At 43.7% G+C, this 19,696-nt stretch overlaps 1 protein-coding gene across 4 annotated transcripts; it reads left to right on the plus strand.

The window, feature by feature from the left end:
- The first annotated feature begins 546 nt into the window (after positions 1-546).
- On the plus strand, positions 547-19,189 carry LOC129466516 (pregnancy-specific beta-1-glycoprotein 3-like). Of its 4 annotated transcripts, none has more exons than XM_063620045.1 (6): positions 547-741; positions 1,977-2,342; positions 10,858-11,136; positions 11,526-11,780; positions 16,802-16,885; positions 18,728-19,189. In XM_063620045.1, the coding sequence occupies exons 1-5, from the start codon at positions 678-680 to the stop codon at positions 16,852-16,854; spliced, it is 1,017 nt and encodes a 338-aa protein (XP_063476115.1). In that variant the 5' UTR covers positions 547-677; the 3' UTR covers positions 16,855-16,885; positions 18,728-19,189. The 4 variants fall into 4 exon arrangements, with proteins under 4 accessions (XP_063476115.1, XP_063476116.1, XP_055106166.1 ...); XM_063620046.1 differs by having other exon boundaries at positions 18,795-19,189; XM_055250191.2 differs by lacking the exon at positions 18,728-19,189 and adding an exon at positions 7,976-8,254 and having other exon boundaries at positions 678-741; positions 16,802-16,917.
- The last annotated feature ends 507 nt before the right edge of the window (positions 19,190-19,696 follow it).

Genomic DNA, 19,696 nt, shown 5'->3' on the forward strand with positions numbered 1-19,696 from the left:
CTGCACACCTCCAGGAAGGACAGTTTCCTCTGGGACACCCAGGTCCTGAATGTCCATCCTTGGAATCTGCAGCCATGCTAGACACGATTAGAGAAAAGAAGCGTCCCTCTCACCAGGCAACACACAGCTTACCCACAGCACAATGGGGCGTCATTGTGACAGGGACCTGGTGGAGCTCCAGCTTCCTGCACTGAAGGGGAGAGCCAGATGGAGATGAAAGAGGGCAAAGGGCGTGAATGTGCACCCCAATCCAGAGCCATGGGGACAGCAGGAGGCTGAGGCCCAGGACTGTGTTTGCCCAACCTGCAGGGTATGTGTGTGACTGTGTGGGTCTGTGTGTGTCTCTTCTATGTGTGTGTGTGTGTCTGCACAAAGTATGTGTTGAGGTTTGGTGAAAGAATCACTGCTGAAAAAGGCAGACCCCTCTACAATTCCCAGGGACCTGAAACATGGACAAAAAGAAAAACAGAAGTAGGGACAAGGAGGCAGGACAGAGAGAGGAGGGGACAGAGAGGTGTCCTGGGCCTGACCCCGCCCATGAGCCTAAGAATTGCTCCTGCCCCAGGAAGAGGCTCAGCGCAGAAGGAGGAAAGACAGCACAGCTGACAGCCGTGCTCAGGAAGCTTCTGGATCCTAGGCTCATCTCCACAGAGGAGAACACACAGGCAGCAGAGACAATGGGGCTCCTCTCAGCCCCTCCGTGCACACAGCGCATCACCTGGAAGGGGCTCCTGCTCACAGGTGAGGAGAGAACTTCCTGGGGGAGGACAGGAGGAGGAAGCAGAGTCACTGGATGGGGTCTCCTGGAGAGGATGGGGTTCTAAAAAATAAAAGAAGCCAGCAATTTCGGAGGCTGAGGTGGGTGGATCACGAGATCAGGAGTTCAAGGTCAGTCTGGCCAACAGAGTGAAGCCCTGTCTCTGCTAAAAATACAAAAAATTAACCAGGTATGGTGGTGTGCTCCTGTAATCCTAGCTACTCAGGAGGCTGAGGCAGGAGAATCACGTGAACCCGGGAGGCAGAAGTTGCAGTGAGCCGAGATAGAGCCACCGCAAGCCAGCCTGGGCGACAGTACGAGACTCTGTCTAAAAAAAAAAAAAAAAGAATAAAAGAAGGAAAGAAGGCTCTGTTGGAGCCTGGATAGGGGAAAATACACCAGAGAGGGACAGGGGTCAAAACAGGAAAGCCACATTGAACCGGAATTGGTAAAATGTAGGAAAATCTTAAGTGTTCTGCTTTCCTGATTAATCATAAGGGGCAACCACATTTTGAAAAATGATAATAATAACTATATCAGATGACACTTCAAATAAAAATATAAACAGGGCATCAAACACTGTCCTCAGCAAAAAACCTCGACAATTGGGAGAAAACAAAAACACCCAGGGCGTGGAGGGCCCTGAGAACTCTCACATCTACAAGAGTGTGCAGCCTATTCCAGGCACTGGGGCGCAACCAGGATCACAAAAGTCCCTGTCCTCACGGAGCTCACGCTGTCATGGGGAGGAAGACAGACATGCAAAGAGATCTAGAATGTGAGGTCAAGTGTTGACAAGAACCCTGGAGGGAGCAGAGCAGGGAAAGGTCAGAAAGGGAAGACCCAGGGTCTCTGAAGGTGGTGTCAGGAAAGAAGTCTAAGGATGCTCTGATGTGAGCAGGACCTGAGGGCAGTGTGGAGGGGGCTGTGCGGACCCCCGGGGAAGAGGACTCCAAACAGAAAAATGCCAAGGTCAGAAGTGTTGAAGGAATGGGGGTCATGCTGCTGGCCTTGACCTAGTAGGACAGTAGGACACACACACATACACACACACAAACATGCCCCTTTTGTGTGTGTATGTGTTTTTATGGGCGTGTATGTGTGTGTGTGTGTGTCTTCAAGGCAGTGGTTTGAAGAGAACTTCTCAGGACCGAGGGCCCCATCTTTTCACCCCAATATATAGGTCTCAATATTAACTGATGCTCTCTCCTCCTCCTAGCATCACTTCTAAACTTCTGGAACCCGCCTACCACTGCCCAAGTCATGATTGAAGCCCAGCCACCCAAACTTTCCGAGGGGAAGGATGTTCTTCTACTTGTCCACAATTTGCCCCATAATCTTGCCAGCTATAGCTGGCACAAAGGGCGAATGATGGACCTCCACAATTACATTACATCATATGTAGTAGCCAGTCAAATAATTATATATGGGCCTGCATACAGTGGACGAGAAACACTATATTCCAATGCATCCCTGCTGATCCAGAATGTCACCCGGGAGGACGCAGGATCCTACACCTTACACATCAGACAACCAGGTGATGGGATTAGAGAAGCATCTGGACATTTCACCTACACCTTATACCGTGAGTGATTCCACATGATCCCTGGGTGCTGGGGGCAGGGGTCATTTCTACTTCACACACACAGGATTGTCAGGCATGGACTGTGCCTGTGTCCCTCTCTGCATTATGTTCCATGCTGGGGTTTGGGCATTTAGTGCAGGACACACACAGAGGAGACAAATTTCAACAGATCAGAATTCCTTTTCCGCATCCAGACCCTGCAGACACTTGCTGCAGAGGAAGGACAGTCTGATGTGGGGACTCAGTAGCAGGAGATCAGTTTCAGCCAAACACCTCATGCCCTCTTCATAAATTTCACCCTGAGAAAGACCCTGGAGAACTGAGTATGGCTTGGCCTGAGGGGCACCTGAGATACTCTCAGAGAAGCTCAGCCCTAGAAACCTCAACCCCAAAACCCTGTCCCTAAATCCTTACTCCAGATAAAGCTGAGGAGCCTGTGCCAGGGCTGGGCTGTGACTTCTTTGGCAGGGCTTACTGGGACCAAGGATTTATCAGCTGTCTGAGGACTGTGTCTCCTGGAGCTGCTCACCAGCCAGGGCTAAGCCCTCAGAGCCTCATCTGGGCAAGGACAGAGCTTTCTTCACCTGAGACTCAGAGTGGAGAGGACAGAAAGACAAGCTTTGTGGACCATCAGCCAACTGCCTTGGGAGGCTTAGGACAGTCCATGTAGAGTCTAATGTCTCCAGAAGCAGAAACAGAAGAGAGAAAATGTACCCGGTAGCAGCTTGTCCACAGGGATCTGACCTAAAGGTGCTTTCTCATGGAAGGAAATTAATAATAAATGCTGTTTGTGTGAACACCTCCACTGTGCCAAGCATTAGGTCAGGTGACTGTGAATAATTTAAAATTTATTCACAGATAGCATGAAAAGCCACAGTCCACTTGCCATTTATCTTATTTGATTCAGAGAATACTGAGGCACAGGAAGGCACAGTCACTGAACCAGAGTCACACAAACACAAAGGGGAGATCAGGGTCACATGAGGTCTGTCTGCAGCCACAGGCCCATCCTCTCCTCCACCAGAAGTGAGGGCTTACTGGGTTCCAAGGACCCCATAGTCATTTATTGGCTCAAATCCTCTCTTCTTAGGCATCCAAACCTCAGAGGACTGAGAGCAAATGGTCAGCTGATTAGTCTGTACCCCAGAACTAAATCACCTGCCTCAACCGTCAGAGTCAGTGCAAAAAAAGTCCAGACCTCTCCCTCAAATCTTCACCCCCATCACTGAACCTGAAATCCTGTGTTTCCCAAAGTATCCATGTCATTGTCATGAGAGGATCAAGGAGAGGACCTTGTTTTCTTTCCTCACTCACAACCGGCAACAGCAGAGGGCAAGCGAGAGACACGCAGTCAGTTCTCACATAACAAATGAAGGAATCGAATGAAGAAATTAATGATCCAAAACCTCTTTAGAGACTGGATCTTGGATGCAGAATCCTACGAGGTTCTAGCCACACCTGTCCCTTGTCCTTCAGAGGCTGACACCCATGTTTCATCCCCCCACTACCTCCTGCCGCTAAAGCCACCCCACCTCATGTAACTCTGAAGCTCTTTGGCCACTGGGGGGTTCTCAGGGCTCCTTGGTCCTGGACTGTGGAACTCGGGGCACCTGGTCCCTGGAGTCTCTGAAGTCAGTGTAGCCCTCACTGCTCACTGCCATGGTGTCTCTGCCTCTATCTGCTTCTCTGTGTCCCTCATCTTCCTCCCACTTCATTCTGACTGGCAAGCCCTGTCCTGCACAGCTTCTTCCTCCACCCCTAGGCCTTCCGCAGACACTCCTTCTAACTAGGCTGGCTGTTCTGTTCCCTTCCCGCTAACACTGTGGCCTGGCCCACCTCCCAGGAAATAGGAAAGGTGCGGAAATCACTGGATTTGCCACTCCTGCCAGGCTTCATCTCGAGCCAATGTCCCCAGGTCACTAAGAGAATGACCTTCCACTGTATTCCCATCCAAGGCTCTTTCCCTTTGTGAGGCTGACCTGTGGACAAGACCATGGGACAGGGATAGGCAGTTCCTCCATCGACTCTTATAATTGCCAGACAAGTTCTTCTGGCCTCCTGCACACATACAAAAAAAATTTATTGAAATGGTGATTTGTAGTAAAGAAAGATTTTAACGACTCCAAGTCTGCCAAACAGGAGGACAGAGGTTTATTATTCCTCAAATCAGCCTCCCCGGTGGATCAGGGGTTCGAGATTTTCAAGGATAGTTTCAGGGGCACAGGTCTAAAAAATGAGTACTGCTGATTGTTTGGTGATGGAATCATGTGGGCGGAGGGAAATGATCTGTTTGTGCTTGAATCTGCCTCTAGGTAGGGACCACATGACTGGCTGAACCATTAGTCATAGGTATGGATGAGGTCAGCCGGTTGCCAGAATGCAAAAGAATGAGAAACATCTCAAAAGACCAATCTCACGTTCTACAATACTGATGTTATCTACAGGAGCAATTAGTTACAAATTTTGTAAACTCTGGCCAAATGACATTTGAGCAGTCAGGGATTATAGAAATTGTGCCTATATTTTAGCACAATTCAGTTCCCTCCTATCATCTTAATCTCATGGTCTTTCACTAGTTTTACAAAGGCAGTCCCTGGGCAAAGTAAGGGTGTTCGTTTTATGGAGGAACTATTCTCATTCTTGCTTCAAAGTTAAACCATAAACTAAATTCCTCCCAAGGTTAGCCTGGCCTATGCCCAGGAATGAGTGAGGACAGCCAGCCTGAGACTAGATGCCAGATGGACTCAGCCATGCTAGTTTGCTGTCACTGTTGTAATCTTTGCACTGACTCACCAGGGTGTCAGAGGCTGGACAGGCCTGCAGTCCCCAAAGCCCGTGGGCTCATTTCACCTATTTCACTTGTGACTCTATCCTCAACCTGCTATGGAGCTCACATTCTCCGGTCACTCCGGTCTGGCTTCCTGTCAGGCACAAAACAAGCTTGAAATTTGTCTCTCGGTTCTAACACTAAGTAAAAACCTGAACAAACTCAGAAGTCAACAACTGGCTAAAATCCCTCAGAGATGGCTGGGCCCAGTGGCTCATACCTATAATCCCAGCACTTTGGGAGGCCGAGGCGTGCACAAGATCAGTAGATAGAGACCATTCTGGCTAATATGGTGAAACCACGTCTCTACTAAAAATACAGGAAATTAGCCAAGTGTGGTGGCGGGCGCCTGTAGTCCCAGCTACTTGGGAGGCTGAGGCAGGAGAATGGCGTGAACCCGGGAGTTGGAGCTTGCAGTGAGCTGAGATCATGCCACTGCACTCCAGCCTGGGCGACAGGGCGAGACTCTGTCTCAGACAGAAAATTGCTGTTAGAGAAATGAAGAATGCTTTTGATGCTTACTGGTAGATTGCACACAGCTGAGGAAAGAATCCCTAGCTTGAGGATGTGTCAATAGAAACTTCCAAAACTGAAACAGGAAAGTTCAAAAAGAGTGGGGAAAAAAAAGTGGAACAACATATTCAACTTCATATTTAATATTTTGTTTTGACAATAGCAATTTTTAAATTTTCTAGTTGTGGGACAACTACAAAGTCTGTAACATACACGTAATGGGAATACTGGTGGTTTTGAGGACCAGTTGGAGGTGGCCAGGTGGGCGCTATCTGATGGTTTTACTGCCTGTGCCACATACAACGGTTTCCTCATGATGATGCCGTTTTCACACGTTGGAGTTCTTCGTGTGGGGAGACACACGATTCATTGGCATCTCACTTAGACTCTTCCTAATTCACACAAACTTAAATCCTAGTGGTGTTTCCTGAGCTTAAGAGAAAATGAAGAAAGCATTTCACATACCAGTTTTGGGGTCCTCCCCATTTTTCCTAACTCTGCACAGAAATTAGAAGCAGGGAGTTCTTTCTATATTTACTAACATAACACACATCTCTTCTTTTAATTTGGCATCATTCCTCCCTTTATGTAATTGAGGCACTGACCAGTTCTGTCCTTTGAACGGGACTCTCTCTACTTAAGGAGTTGCGAATTTCAAATCAACTTTGGCATCTTTCTTTGAGCATCATGTGATCCTGCTGGAATTCATGGCACACCTAAACCTTATTTTGGTCTCAAGAGAAATACTACTACCAGCAATTGATCTTAGATGTTTGGACCATCAGTAAAAATATCCACTTAAGAAAACATTTTAATGTTTCCTCCAAATTTTTTTGTTGTTGTTGTTACTAGAGTCGGAACATAACATGAGGTCTAAACTCCTGACAACTTTTTATGGGAAAATTACAGTATTACAAATTGAGCATCCCAAATCCGGAAATCCAAAATCTGAAATGCTCCAAAACTCAACACTTCTGACCACCGATGTGATGCTTAAAAGAAGTGCTCACTGGCGCATTTTGGATTATAAATTTTTCAGATTGGGGATGCTAAACCTGTATATATACCGCAAATATTCCAAAATAAAAAAAATAGAAATCCAAAACACTTGGTTTTAAGCTCTCTGCATAAGGAGCAGTTTATCTGTATGAACTATAGGCATGAGGCTGTACAGGAGATCTCTAGAACATCCTCATCCTGCGTAACTCAAACCGCACACGCAGGGAACAACGCTCTATTCCCCTGATCCCAACTCCTGGAAACTACTATTCTACCCTCTGATTCACTCTGGAATCAACTGATATGATGTGCATAGAGTAGTCAAACTCAGAATCACAGAGTAGAATGTCTAATGAGAGAAAGTATCTGCAACACTTCTTCCCAAATATTGGTCTAATATCCACCAAACTCATATGGTCCATGAGGTCCAGACTTCCATCATCAGTTCATGTTCGCCCTTTCCACCACTCAGTTATGCATTTGTAAACATCCACATGTATTTCTAGAAAGATCCACATGGTCCTCACCTGACCTTTACAGGGGGAAGGGAGCATCATGGACCCAGAACAGGGAACATGGTCTTGGTCCAAAGCTATCAGCTCTTGCCTGTCCCCTTCACTCTTTGTAGGTCATTCCTTCGACTCTTCTCTATCTTTAGAGGTCACTGGCTCAAGTTAGTCACTATGAGACACCTGGGAAAACTCCCGCACCTTGTGGCTCCACTGCCTGATGACTGAACTGACCTCCAGGCCTGACTCTGGTCTCTCCCCTGTGTTATTTCTGCTGAAGTACCCAGTCCCAGGCCAGGCTTTCCAGTACCCAAATGGTTTAAGGACAATGGGAAGTTCCATCATCCATCTCTAGGATGTCCTTGGAAAGGGAAGCTGCAGAGAAAACATAGCTTGGGGGACAAAGTAAGACTGAAACTAAGAAGATTCCAGCACTGCATGCTCCAAGTGAGGACCACGAGGTGGGCCAGGCAGGCAGTTGGAGATGGAGGGACTCAGAGAGGCACCAGGGGCTGTGACTGCTGGTCCTGTGTCTTTCCATGACCCAATGCTGCTGCTCAATTCACACTTAAGAAAGTTTGTGTTTCTCCCACATAAAGCAGGCAGCCTCACAATCTCTGAGCCCTCAGATTGCCATGCATCTCTTTTGTAACACACAAACCTGCCATGGGCTTTTAAGGAGTTGGGTGGGCTGAGAGGTGGGAAATGCCAACTCTGATTGAAAAATTCCTTTAGAGGAATCAAAGGTGCCACACAAGGCAATCTTCTCTCTGTTTTCCACACAGTGGACACTCCCAAGCCCTCCATCTCCAGCAGCAACTTAAACCCCAGGGAGGACATGGAGATGGTGATCTTAACCTGTGATCCTGAGACTCCGGATGCAAGCTACCTGTGGTGGATGAATGGTCAGAGCCTCCCTGTGACTCACAGGTTGCAGCTGTCTGAAACCAACAGGACCCTCTTTCTATTTGGTGTCACAAAGGATATTATAGGACCCTATGAATGTGAAATACGAAACCCAGTGAGTGCCAGCCGCAGTGATCCAGTCACTCTGAATCTCCTCCGTGAGTATCTTCTGTTCCTCTAGGAGCCACGCTGCCATCCCAAAGACACATGGTCAGAGGCCAGGCCTCTAAGTCCCTCTCAGGTCCAAGTACAGAGACCTTTACCCTTGGACATCAAAGCTGGCCATGACTTTCTGCCCCAGGCAAACCAGAGTAGGCCTAGGCTTGATCAACAATTGGAGAAAAGAGGCTGCTCCTGTCATGGAGACTCAGGCTCCACAGCTTGTGATGGGAGAAACAGGTGAATGTCTCAGGCTCCAGATGAGTGAACACAGCGGGGATTTGGCTGGGACTTCAGTGTTGTCACTTGGCTCACAGGGCCACTGTGGCTCTTCCACAGACCAGGAGTTTCCCTTCCCTCTGAAAATATCACCTGTGACTTTATTCTCCTTGCTCCAGATGGCCTGGATGGCCCCACCATTGCTTCCTCACACACCTACTACCATACAGGAGAAGTCCCCAAGCTCTCCTGCCTCACAGACCCTCACCCACTCATAGAGCATTCTTGGCTGATTGATGGGAAGTTCCAGCAATCAGCACAAGTGTTCTTTATCCCCCAAATCACTAAAACATATAGAGAGGTCTATGTCTCTTTCATCAATAACTCAGCCACTGGAGGAAAAAATCTCATAATCAAGAGGATCATACTCATTGGTAAGTGGATCCCTGGAGCATTGGCAACATGTTTTCCAGTGCAGTCTATCTAGCTATCAGGGAAGAGCCACCTGCCCTCTGCAAAGGGAGAGAGAAAATCAAAAACCCAGGACAGGGAATATGTTTCTTCTACAAAACCACCAGCTTTTGCCTGTCCCCTTCACTCTTTCTAGATCATTCTTTAGACTATACACTAACAATGAACAATCTCAAAGGAAATTAAGGAAAGAATTTCAATTGACATTAACATCAAAAGGAATAAAATAATTTGGAATAAGTTTAACCAAAAAGTTCAAATGATTATTCCCTGAAAACTACAAATCATTGCTGAAAGAAATTAAAGACGACATCAATACATGGAAGGACATTTAATTTTCATGGATTGGAAGAATCAACATTGTTAGAAAGATAATACTACCCAATGTGAGTTGCAGATTCAATGCAACCCCTACCAGAATCCCAGTAATATTTTTTGCAGAACTAGAAAACTCTGTCTGAAATCTCACATGACAGGCTCTTACTAATGACTGCCACAACAGAAACACTGAGAAAAAGATGCAACCATGAAAAGGCGGAAAGTTCTGATGACACAGAAATTAACAATCAGCCTTTCTCACATCCCAAAGCCTTAAAAAATATACAAGTGCAGCATGGCCAGTATGGAACATTTTAGAATTTGAATGTTTCAGATTTGGGATGTTAAACTAGTAAGTATATGAAAAATATTTCAGAATCAAAAAAATGTCAGAAATCGAAGACACTATTTGTCCTAAGTCTTATGCAGAAGAAATACTCAATCTGTGTGAACTACAGGCATCGAGCTGTACAGCAGATCTCTAGAACCTCCCCAACTTGCATACCTGAAACTGCACAGCCATGAACAACTTCTGATTCTCCCCACTCCCAGCTCCTGGCAACCAGCAGTCTCTTCTCATATTCACTCTGGAACCCACTTACATGAGGTCCCTAGAGTAGTCGAACCCATGGAATCAGAGAGTAGAATGTCCAGTGAAAGAAAATATTTGCAAGACTTCTCTCCAAGTTTGTCTCATATCCATCAAACACACATGGCCCATGAAGATCAGATTTCCAGCAGTTCATTCCCACCCTTTCCACTAGTCAGATCTGCATTTGCAAATGTCCACATGTATTTCTGGAAAGATCCACATGGTCCTCACTTGCCCTCTGCAGAAGGAGAGGAAACTTAAAGAACCCAGGACAGGGAACATGGTTCTGCTCCAAAGCCACCAGCTCTTGCCTGTCCCCTTCACTCTTTCTAGATCATTCCTTGCACTCTGTTCTATCTTTAGAAGGCACTGGTTCATGTAAGTCCTCATGAAACACCTGCAAAAAACTGCCCCACCTTGTGCCTCCACTGCCTGATGAATGAACTGACCTCCAGGCTTGACTCTGGTCTCCCCTGTGTTATTTCTGCTGAAACACCCAGTCCCAGGCCTGGCTGCTCTGTATCTTCAGGGTTTCAGGACAATGGGAAGTCCCATTATAACTCATCTCTAGAATGTCCTTGGAAATGGAAGCTGCAGAGAAATCACATCTAGGGGGGAAAACTAGGATGGAATTTGGAAGGGGCCCAGGAGTTGCACATTCCCGGTAAGGAACCCAAGGAGAGTCAGCCAGTCAACTGATTAGGGAGTTACTGGGAGGGGTACCAGGGACTGTGACTCCCACTGACGTGTCTGTCCATGACCCAACACTGCTGCTCAATTGACACTTGAGAAAGTCTGTGCTTCCCTAAGACAGAGCAGACGGCCTCACAGTCTTTGAGCCCTTAGATCATCATGCATCTGTCTTGTGACACATGCAACAGCTATTGGCTTTCAAGGACTTCGGTGGGCTGAGAGGTGGGAGATGTCAACTCTGATTGAAGGATGCCTGTGGAGGAATCAAAGGTGCCACACAGGACAATCTTCTCTCTGTTATCCACACAGCGAAGCTGCCCAAGCCATACATCACCATCAACAACTTATACCCCAGGGAGAATAAGGATGTCTTATCCTTCACCTGCGAACCTAAGAGTAAGAACTACACCTACAGGTGGTGGATAAATGGTTGGAGACTCCCAGTCAGTCCCAGGGTAAAGCGACCCATTGAAAACAGGATCCTCATTCTACCCAGTGTCATAAGAAATGAAACAGGACCCTATGAATGTGAAATACGGGAAGGAGATGGTGGCATCCGCAGTAACCCAGTCACCCTGAATGTCCTCTGTGAGTATCTTTTGTTCCTCTGTGGGCCAGGACACAAGCTTAAATCCAAACGACCAGAGGCCAGGCCTCTCAGTTTCCTCTGTTCCAAGTATAGACACCTTTACTTCTGGACATCTGAGCTGCCCATGACTCCCTGCCCTGGGTTGGCACAGCCTTAACCAAGAATATAAGGGGAGGGGACGCTCTTGTCATGGGAGACTTGTGGCCCACAGCTTGTGATGGGAGAAACAGGTGAAGACCTCAGGCTTCGGCTCAGTGAACATAGAGGGGGTTTGGCTGGGACTTGAGGGTGTGTCTTGGCTCAGAGGGTCACTGTGTCCCTTTAAGAGACCAGGAGCATCCCCTTCCCATGGATGACATCACCTGTGGCTTTATTCTCTTTGCTCCAGATGGTCCAGACCTCCCCAGCATTTACCCTTCATTCGCCTATTACCGTTCAGGAGAAAACCTCTACTTGTCCTGCTTCGCGGACTCTAACCCACCGGCAGAATATTCTTGGACAATTAATGGGAAGTTTCTGCTATCAGGACAAAATCTCTCTATTCCCCAAATTACTACAAAGCATAGCGGACTCTATGCTTGCTCTGTTCGTAACTCAGCCACTGGCAAGGAAAGCTCCAGATCCATAACAGTCAAAGTCTCTGGTAAGTGGATCCCAGCATCCATGGCAATAGGGTTTTAGGTGGAGTCTATCTGGCTTTCAGAGAAGAGTCAGGAAAACATTCTTATTCCCAGCCTGTGTCCCATGGGCACAAGCAAATCCCAAATTCTCCTCCTGAACCCTCCCAATTTGTCTCTACAGACTCTCTTCTCCTTGTTTTTCTGTTTTCTCATGGCTGACTTTGTGTCTGGCCTGAGAAAGGTAGGGAGGGGGCTTTATCAGCCCTGAGCCCTATGTAGTAGATTCTCGCTGTCACCAACACATCCCCTTCTACCACGTCTTTGTTTGCTTGTACCTATTAAATGAGCTACAAAGAACATCTGATGCTTTGAAACAAGCTCACATTTTTCCTCCAAATGAGAGGAGGAAGCCCCTTGGGTGAGGGAGGAGCAGCTCAGACTCTGCTTCCTGCTCTGCTCCGGGCTCCTCTGGTGACTGGCCATGCCTGACTCCACCTTGGGTGGGACCAGCATGTGTGGAGAAAGAGCCCTGGTGGCCTGTCCTGAATTTGGCTAAATCAAGCTGCCAGTTGAAGACAAGCCTCCCCCGGGCCAGGCTGCAGGGAAATGAGAAGAGAGGGAGCCTCAGGGCAGACTCCGGAGCTGCATCCTGGCTCTGAAGTCACCGGCTGTATGAGGCTGTGGGCACAGCACGTGGGACTCACTACAGAGGACAGTGACTGACACAGAGCTGGAGAAATAGGGAGACTCACCCCTGGGGCTCTGCATGGCAGGAAAGGGGCAGTGCCAAAAAGTGTGTAATTATAGAGAGGGTAAGACTACCAGACACTTTATATATATCTCATATAAGACTTACCATTAACTATTTCTAAGTGTGCAATTTGGTGTTGTGTAACCATCACACTATCCATTTCCAGAAATTTTTCCTCTTACCATATTAAACCTCTGTACTCAATAAACAGTAACTCTCACTCTTTCTTCCCCTAACCCTTAGCACCCTCCATTCTACTTTCTGTCTCTACATAACTGGCTGTTCTAACTATCTTTTATAAATGGAATTATATAATAATTATCCGTTTGTGTGTGGCTTATTTCAGTTAGCATAATATCTTCAAGGTTCATCCATTTTGCACGATGTATTGGAATTTTATTCATTGTTAAGGTTGAATAACATTTCAATGTATAGATACACCTCATTTGCCTACCCACTTCTCTTTCAATGGACTTTTCAGTTGTTTCCATTTTATGGCTATTGTGAGTAATGCTTCTCTGAACATCAGTGTACAAATATTTGTTCAAATTTCTTTCAGTTCTATGGGGAGTATGTCCAGAAGTGGAATCGCTGGATCAAATGGCAATCTGTTGTTTAATTTTTTGAGAAACAGCCACAGCACTTTTTATAGTGGCTATAACGTTTCCCATTCCCATCAGCAATGCACTAGAGCTCCAATTTTTCCATCTACTTGAAAACATCTGTTGTTTTTTGTTGCTGTCGTTGTTGTTTATCAAAGCCATCCTAAAGTGTGTGAGGTGGTGTAGCATTGTGGTTTTGATTTGCATATCTCTAAGTATTCGTGACGCTGAGGAACTTTGCGTGAGCTTATTGGATATTTGTATATCTTCCTTGGAGAAAACTCTATTTTAATCCTTTGTTCATTTTGTAATTGGGTTTTTGGATGTTTGCTGTTGTTGACTTGTAGCTTTTCATGTATTCTGGAAGTTAATTTCTTATCACACATATAATTTGTAAATATTTGTATCATTTCATGGGTTGCCTTTGTAATTTCTTGATAATGTTCTTTGATACGTAAAACATTTTGATTTTTATGAAGTCCATTTTATCCATTTTATTTGTTGCCTATGCTTTTGTTGTTACAACAAAGAAATCATTGTGAAATCCAGTATCATGAAGCTTTTCTTCTAAGAGTTGTATAGTTTTTGCTCTTACATTTAGATCTTTGATCTATTGTGGGTTAATTTTTTACACGGTGTTAGTTAAAGTTTCCACTCTTCTTACCCTTGGATATCCAGCTTTCCCAATATGATTTGGTGAGAACAGTGTCCCTTCCCCACTGAACGATCTTGGCACACTCGACGAAAATCATTTGGCCATATATGCAAGCATTTCTTCCTGGGCTATTATATTTCACTAATTTCTATGTCCTCCTTTATGCCAGTACCACACTGTATTGATTACTGGGGCTTTGTAGTAAATGCTGAAATCAGGAAGTGTGAGTCCTCCAGCTTCATTCTTCCTCTTCAAAGCTGTGTGTCTATTTAGAGTCATGAGATTCAATATAAATTTTAGGACAGATTTTTCTTTTTCTGAAAAATGTCACAGAGATTCTGATAGGAATTGTATTGAATCTGCAGCTCAATTTGGGTGGCACTGTCCTCCTAACAATATTGAGTCTTCCAATTCACGAAAACAAAATATATCTTTCAATTTATTGATGTCATAGTTCATTTCTTTCAGCAGTATTTTGTAGATTTCAGGTATAATTATTTCAGCTGTTTGCTTAAACTTATTCCTAAATATTTTATTCTTTTTGATGTTAATATAAATTGAAATCTTTTTTTCTTAATTTCCCTTCAGATTTTTCATGGTTAGTGTGTTGAAATGCAACTGATGTTTGAATGTTGATTTTGTATTGTGCAACGTTGCTGAATTTATTTCTTAATTCTAATAGGTTTGTTCCATCTTTAGGATTTTCTACATATAAGTTCAAGTTATCAGTAAACAGAAATAATTTTATTCCTTTCTTCCAATTTGAATGTCTTTTTTTAAACTCTTGCCTAATTTTTCTGACTAGACCTTTCAATACTCTGTTGAATAAAAGAGTTAAAAGCAGGCATCCTTGTCTTCTTCCTGCTCATACAGGGAAAGCTTTCAGTCTTTCTCCATGGAGTGTGATGTTAGCATTGGATTTTTCACATATTGAATTTATGTTGAGGTGGTTTCCTTCCAACCTTAGAATGTTTTTATTATGAAAAAATATTGAATTTCATCAAATGCTTTTATTGATTCAATCTTATTACTGATTATAGTTCTATTCATATTTTTGTGTGTTTCTAGGAGTTTGTCTACTTCATCTAGGTTATCCAATTTATTGGCATACAATTATTTATAGTACTTTTGTAATCATTATTTTATTAGAATTGGTAGTAATCTCTTCATGCTTCATTTCTCTTTTTTTTTGAAGAGGGAGAGACAGACTCTCACTCTGCCGGCCAGCCCAGGATGGAATTCAGTGGTGTGATTATGGCTCACTGCAGCCTCAACCTCCTGGGCTCAAGCAATTCTCCTTCTTCAGCCTCCCAAGATGCTAGGATTACAGGTGCATGCCACCATGCCAAGCTAATTCGTTTTTTTTGTTTTTTTTTTTTTGTAGAGACAGGGTCCCCTCAGGTTACCTATGCTGGTCCAAACACCTGGTCTCAAGAAATCCTTCAGTTGTGATCTCCAAAAGTGGTAGGACTAAAACGTGACCCACCATGCTCGGAGTCCACTTTCATTTCTGATTTTAGTAATTTTAAACTTTTCTCTTTTTTTCTTAGTCAATCTAGTTAATGGTTGTCAATTTTGTTGATTTTATTTTGAAGAATCAACTTTTGGTTTCATTAATTTTGTTTCTTTCCATTCTCCATTTTATTTATATCTACTCTAATCCTTATTATTTCCCTCATTCACTGTGCTTGGGTTTAGTTTATTCTTCTTTCATATCCTGAAGTATTAAAGTAGGTTGTTCACCTGAGATCTTTCTTCTTTCTTAATGTGAGAGTTTACAGTTATACATTTCTTGCACAAGACTCAACTTCTCTGAACCTCTGATTCCTCCCCTGAAAATTGAGAGTGCTTTCTTCATACCATTCTTTAAAGGTTTAATGCAGTCAATGAAACAAGATGCCACACACAGAGGAACCAATGTCAGCTGCTATATTACTACCATCATCATTAGCCTTGAGGTCAAATAGTCCTAGAATCAAATCTCAGATCCACCTGTCATTAGCCATATGACACCAGCAAAGTTTTTACACCACTCTAAGCTTCTGTCTTTTCATCGGCAAAATGGAAATAATGTCTACCTGACAGGGTTATTGTGTGGATTAAATGAGATACAGGTAAAGTATTTAGCACAGGGCCTGGCACATAGGAAGTGCCCCTCAACAGTACCTACCTTTTTCCATATGTATATGGAAAAATAGGTAACACATAAAACACGAGGAAATGGTTACTGACTGCTTGTGGGAGAGAAAGAAAAAAAGCTGAGTGCGAAGAATCAAGCCTGGTATGTTAGTTTTTACCAACTGAGATGCATCCAAGATGGGATTAGACATATAAGATAATTGATCAGGGAAGACACCTGTGAGGGAATGTGGGGCAGGCATGAAGGTAGCATGGGAGAACCCACAGACCACTATGCAGAGCTGATTCCTGTGAAAAAGAAAGAAAAAGAAGTTTTAGGTACCAGTGCAGTTCTAAGAGTTTTTGCAAGGCTGATGGGGAGTCCTCCAGCCAGTCACCCATTAGAGTTAAAGAGAGCCTCAGAGAACTAGGCTTGCTTTCACGCCCTTGCTGGGAGCCTGTGGGAAAGAAGCTTTCTGTGCAAAGAAGGTGGTGAATTTGAAATGCACTGATGTGGGCCTTCTGTCAATCAGTTCCCTGCCATGGAGACCTGGCAGGTCTCATTCATGGCTGTCACAACAGAGACACTGAGAAAAAGATGCAACCATGAAAAGGTGCAAAGGTGGCAAGTTCTAATGACATAGAAAATAGCAACCAGCCTTTCTCACATCCGAAAACCTTCCAAAATATCTGAGTGCAGTAGAGAATTGACAGACGACTGATCACCAACCTAGAAACATGGTGGGAGGGAAAAAAAAGTGCAAGAATATCATCATCTCCCATCAATTTTCCAACAGAAACAATGTAGTCCTTGAAGAAACAATTCTAGAGTACCTCATGTTACATGCTTGTTCCTGAGGCTCCCCCATGTAAAATAACGTCACCTTCATTCCTTCTTTTCTTTTCTTTCCGTGACAGCTCCTTCAGGAACAGGACATCTTCCTGGCCATAATCCATTAGAGCAGCCGTGATGTCATTTCTGTATTTCAGGAAGACTGGCAGGTATGACGGCCTTTTCTCTTATCCTGGTTCCTGCAGGGCTGACTGCCATGCTTGGGAGAGGAAAAAGTCTTATTTGCCTGTATCTGGGACTGGATCTCCTCCTTCCTCCTCTAAAATCCTGTTTCTCAGCCCTAATTCCTGCAGTTCCCTTTCTCCCTGGCCTTTGTGCTCCCTGTACCCCACTGTCTTTTAGACATAATTATCTCCAGCCTCTGCTCATTTGTTTCTCAGATTCAAATGAGAAACACAATTTCACATGGTGAAACCCTCTTCATTATTTTTAACATCTCTCAATAGTGTAATTCTCTCCATTCCCATAAAGCTCAACCACTTCTGAAAGTATTGCTTGACTTCTTGTCTCCAGACTTTGAAACCTTCCTTGCACATGACTGCCTCATTACCTTTCTAAAATCTAGTTAATTCACTTAATCAAGAATCTCCAGGAGTCTGCTCTAGCCTGTTTGATAAGTTCACATTTCTTCTATTTACTAAGTCCTCTCACTTCCTTTACCTCTACTTTCTAGTATAATTCCTCCATCCTAATTAGAACTGTCTTCCTACACATCCCTGCCCCTTCACCCATATAGACATAAAATTCTTAGTTTCAATGTTATATCTAAAAACAGTGAAATCTTCTCCACCATCTGCACCGCAGACTTAACCACACCCTTCATCAGAAGCAACATCTGACCTCAAGGAGAACAAAGACTTTAGGATTAATATGTGAACCTGAGACTTAGAACACAACCTATGTGTGGTTGAGATTTTTTTCTGATGACCAGTTCATGTGTTCAAAAAAGATACAGAAATGGAGAAGGCAAGGTCCCTACCCCAGGAGACATAAAGCCTAAGACAGGAAATGAGAGCTGAAAATATTCATGATACCAAAATAGAAAAAATTGAATGCCACGAGAAATCAGAGAAATCTGATTGGAAATAGAGCTACCCATTGGAATCACTGGAAAACATTTTTGAAAGTGATGCTCAAGCCCCACCCATTAGTTCCAGTTTAAAGGTCTGGAGAGGGACCCAGGCATTGGTCATTTTTAAGTCTTCCCTGACACTACTAACATGTAACAAGGATGGAGAACTCTTGTTGTAATAGGTAGAACTCAAAACTAAATCAATGATTTTCAGCTAGAAGTACTAGAATTACCTAAGGGCCTTTTTCAACATACATAAGACTATACTTTTTGGCCATATTTATGAATGGGCTACACCAAGAACTCAGTAATCCAGTTGAGAAACAGAAGCTGAATGGAAAAACCACCTTATTTGATATGTTAAATTATATAGAAAACATTTTCAAATAAGTGACACGTGATGCTAAACCTTCTCTAAATAATATTTATGGGAATGTTAATAATATGAATATTCTAGGCTGGGCACGATGGCTCAGGCCTGTAATCCCAGCACTTTGGGGGTCGAGGTGGGCAGATCATTAGGTCAGGAGATCAAGGTCATCCTGGCTAACACGGTGAAACCCCATCTCTACTAAAAAGGCAAAAACAAAATTAGCTGGGCTTGGTGGCAGGCACCTGTAGTCCCAGCTACTCAGGAGGCTGAGGCAGGAGAATGGCATGAACCCGGGAGGGGGAGCTTGCAGTGAACTGAGTTCGCACCACTGCACTTCAGCCTGGGTGACAGAGTGAGACTCCGTCTCAAAAAAAGTTTTTTTAAATGAGTATTCTAAAAATTATATGAAATTCTGGAAATCAAGTATGTTATCATAGTGTCACATGCCACAGAAATAACTAGATTTCTATGTGAGCTGTGTCTTTACCATAATAAACCCTCATTAGATTTTTAACCATAGTCATTTTAAATCTTTGTCATTCCCAGACAGTTGCTTTGATTCTTCCTCAAGTATTTACAATCAGCTACAGTCCAAAATTGCTTTTTCTTCAAGGGGATTTATGGAAAAGACTCTGACAAGGACTCTTGAATACAAGTTTCGCATAACTTCAAGATCACACCACTGGACTAAGAACTTTCAAAATTTTAATGAACAGGCTGATACCTTCATGAAATTCAAAACAAAGAAGAAAAAAACTCAATGTTATTGGACTAAATAATCAAAAGGATAATGTCCTCATAATTTTCTATTTGAAAATGTGCTGATTCTTTGAATGTTTTATTCTCCAGATTTATGAACTTTTTTTCTTGAGCAATTGGTAAAGCATACTTTTGTAAACAAAAATGGAAACATTTGCTTTTGCTCTCTGAGTGCCCCAGAATTGGGAAACTATTCATGAGTATTCATATGTTTATGGTAATAAAGTTATTTGCACAAGTTCAGTAAGAATCTGCTCTCTTTATAACAGGACACATTTGAAAACATTCGTTATATTACCGAGGCTTTGACTGGGATGTTATATTTGAGAATATACATAGAATAAGCCCATAGGGAATGCAGGCAAAAACTGAAGTTGGCCTTGGTTTGGATTCCCAGTCTCAAGAGGATTTTGGAAGTTTAATCTGAGATTCTTATTAAAAACTTCTAGCAAAGCGAAGTATAAAAAGAGCCTCTATGGTCCTTTGCTACTCTTGCCGCACTTAGGTAAAAAATCTGGGCAAGTTCGGTGAGACTCAACCTAATTTGCAAACAAATTCATCCTACTGGAATTATCTTTTAAAAATAGAAACTCCTATAGAGAGAAAAACTATGTTGAAAAGAAAAACTGTAGTACACCTGTTACCAGATTAAACCACTGTTCATTATCTTTGAGTATTTATAATCCACTGGTAGACTGGACTTGACCCTGAATTCTTTCAGTTCTTCCAATTCAATTTTCTCCAATGAAATCATTA

The sequence above is a fragment of the Symphalangus syndactylus genome, chromosome 17 (assembly GCF_028878055.3).
Source record: "Symphalangus syndactylus isolate Jambi chromosome 17, NHGRI_mSymSyn1-v2.1_pri, whole genome shotgun sequence".
Taxonomy (NCBI): domain Eukaryota; kingdom Metazoa; phylum Chordata; class Mammalia; order Primates; family Hylobatidae; genus Symphalangus; species Symphalangus syndactylus.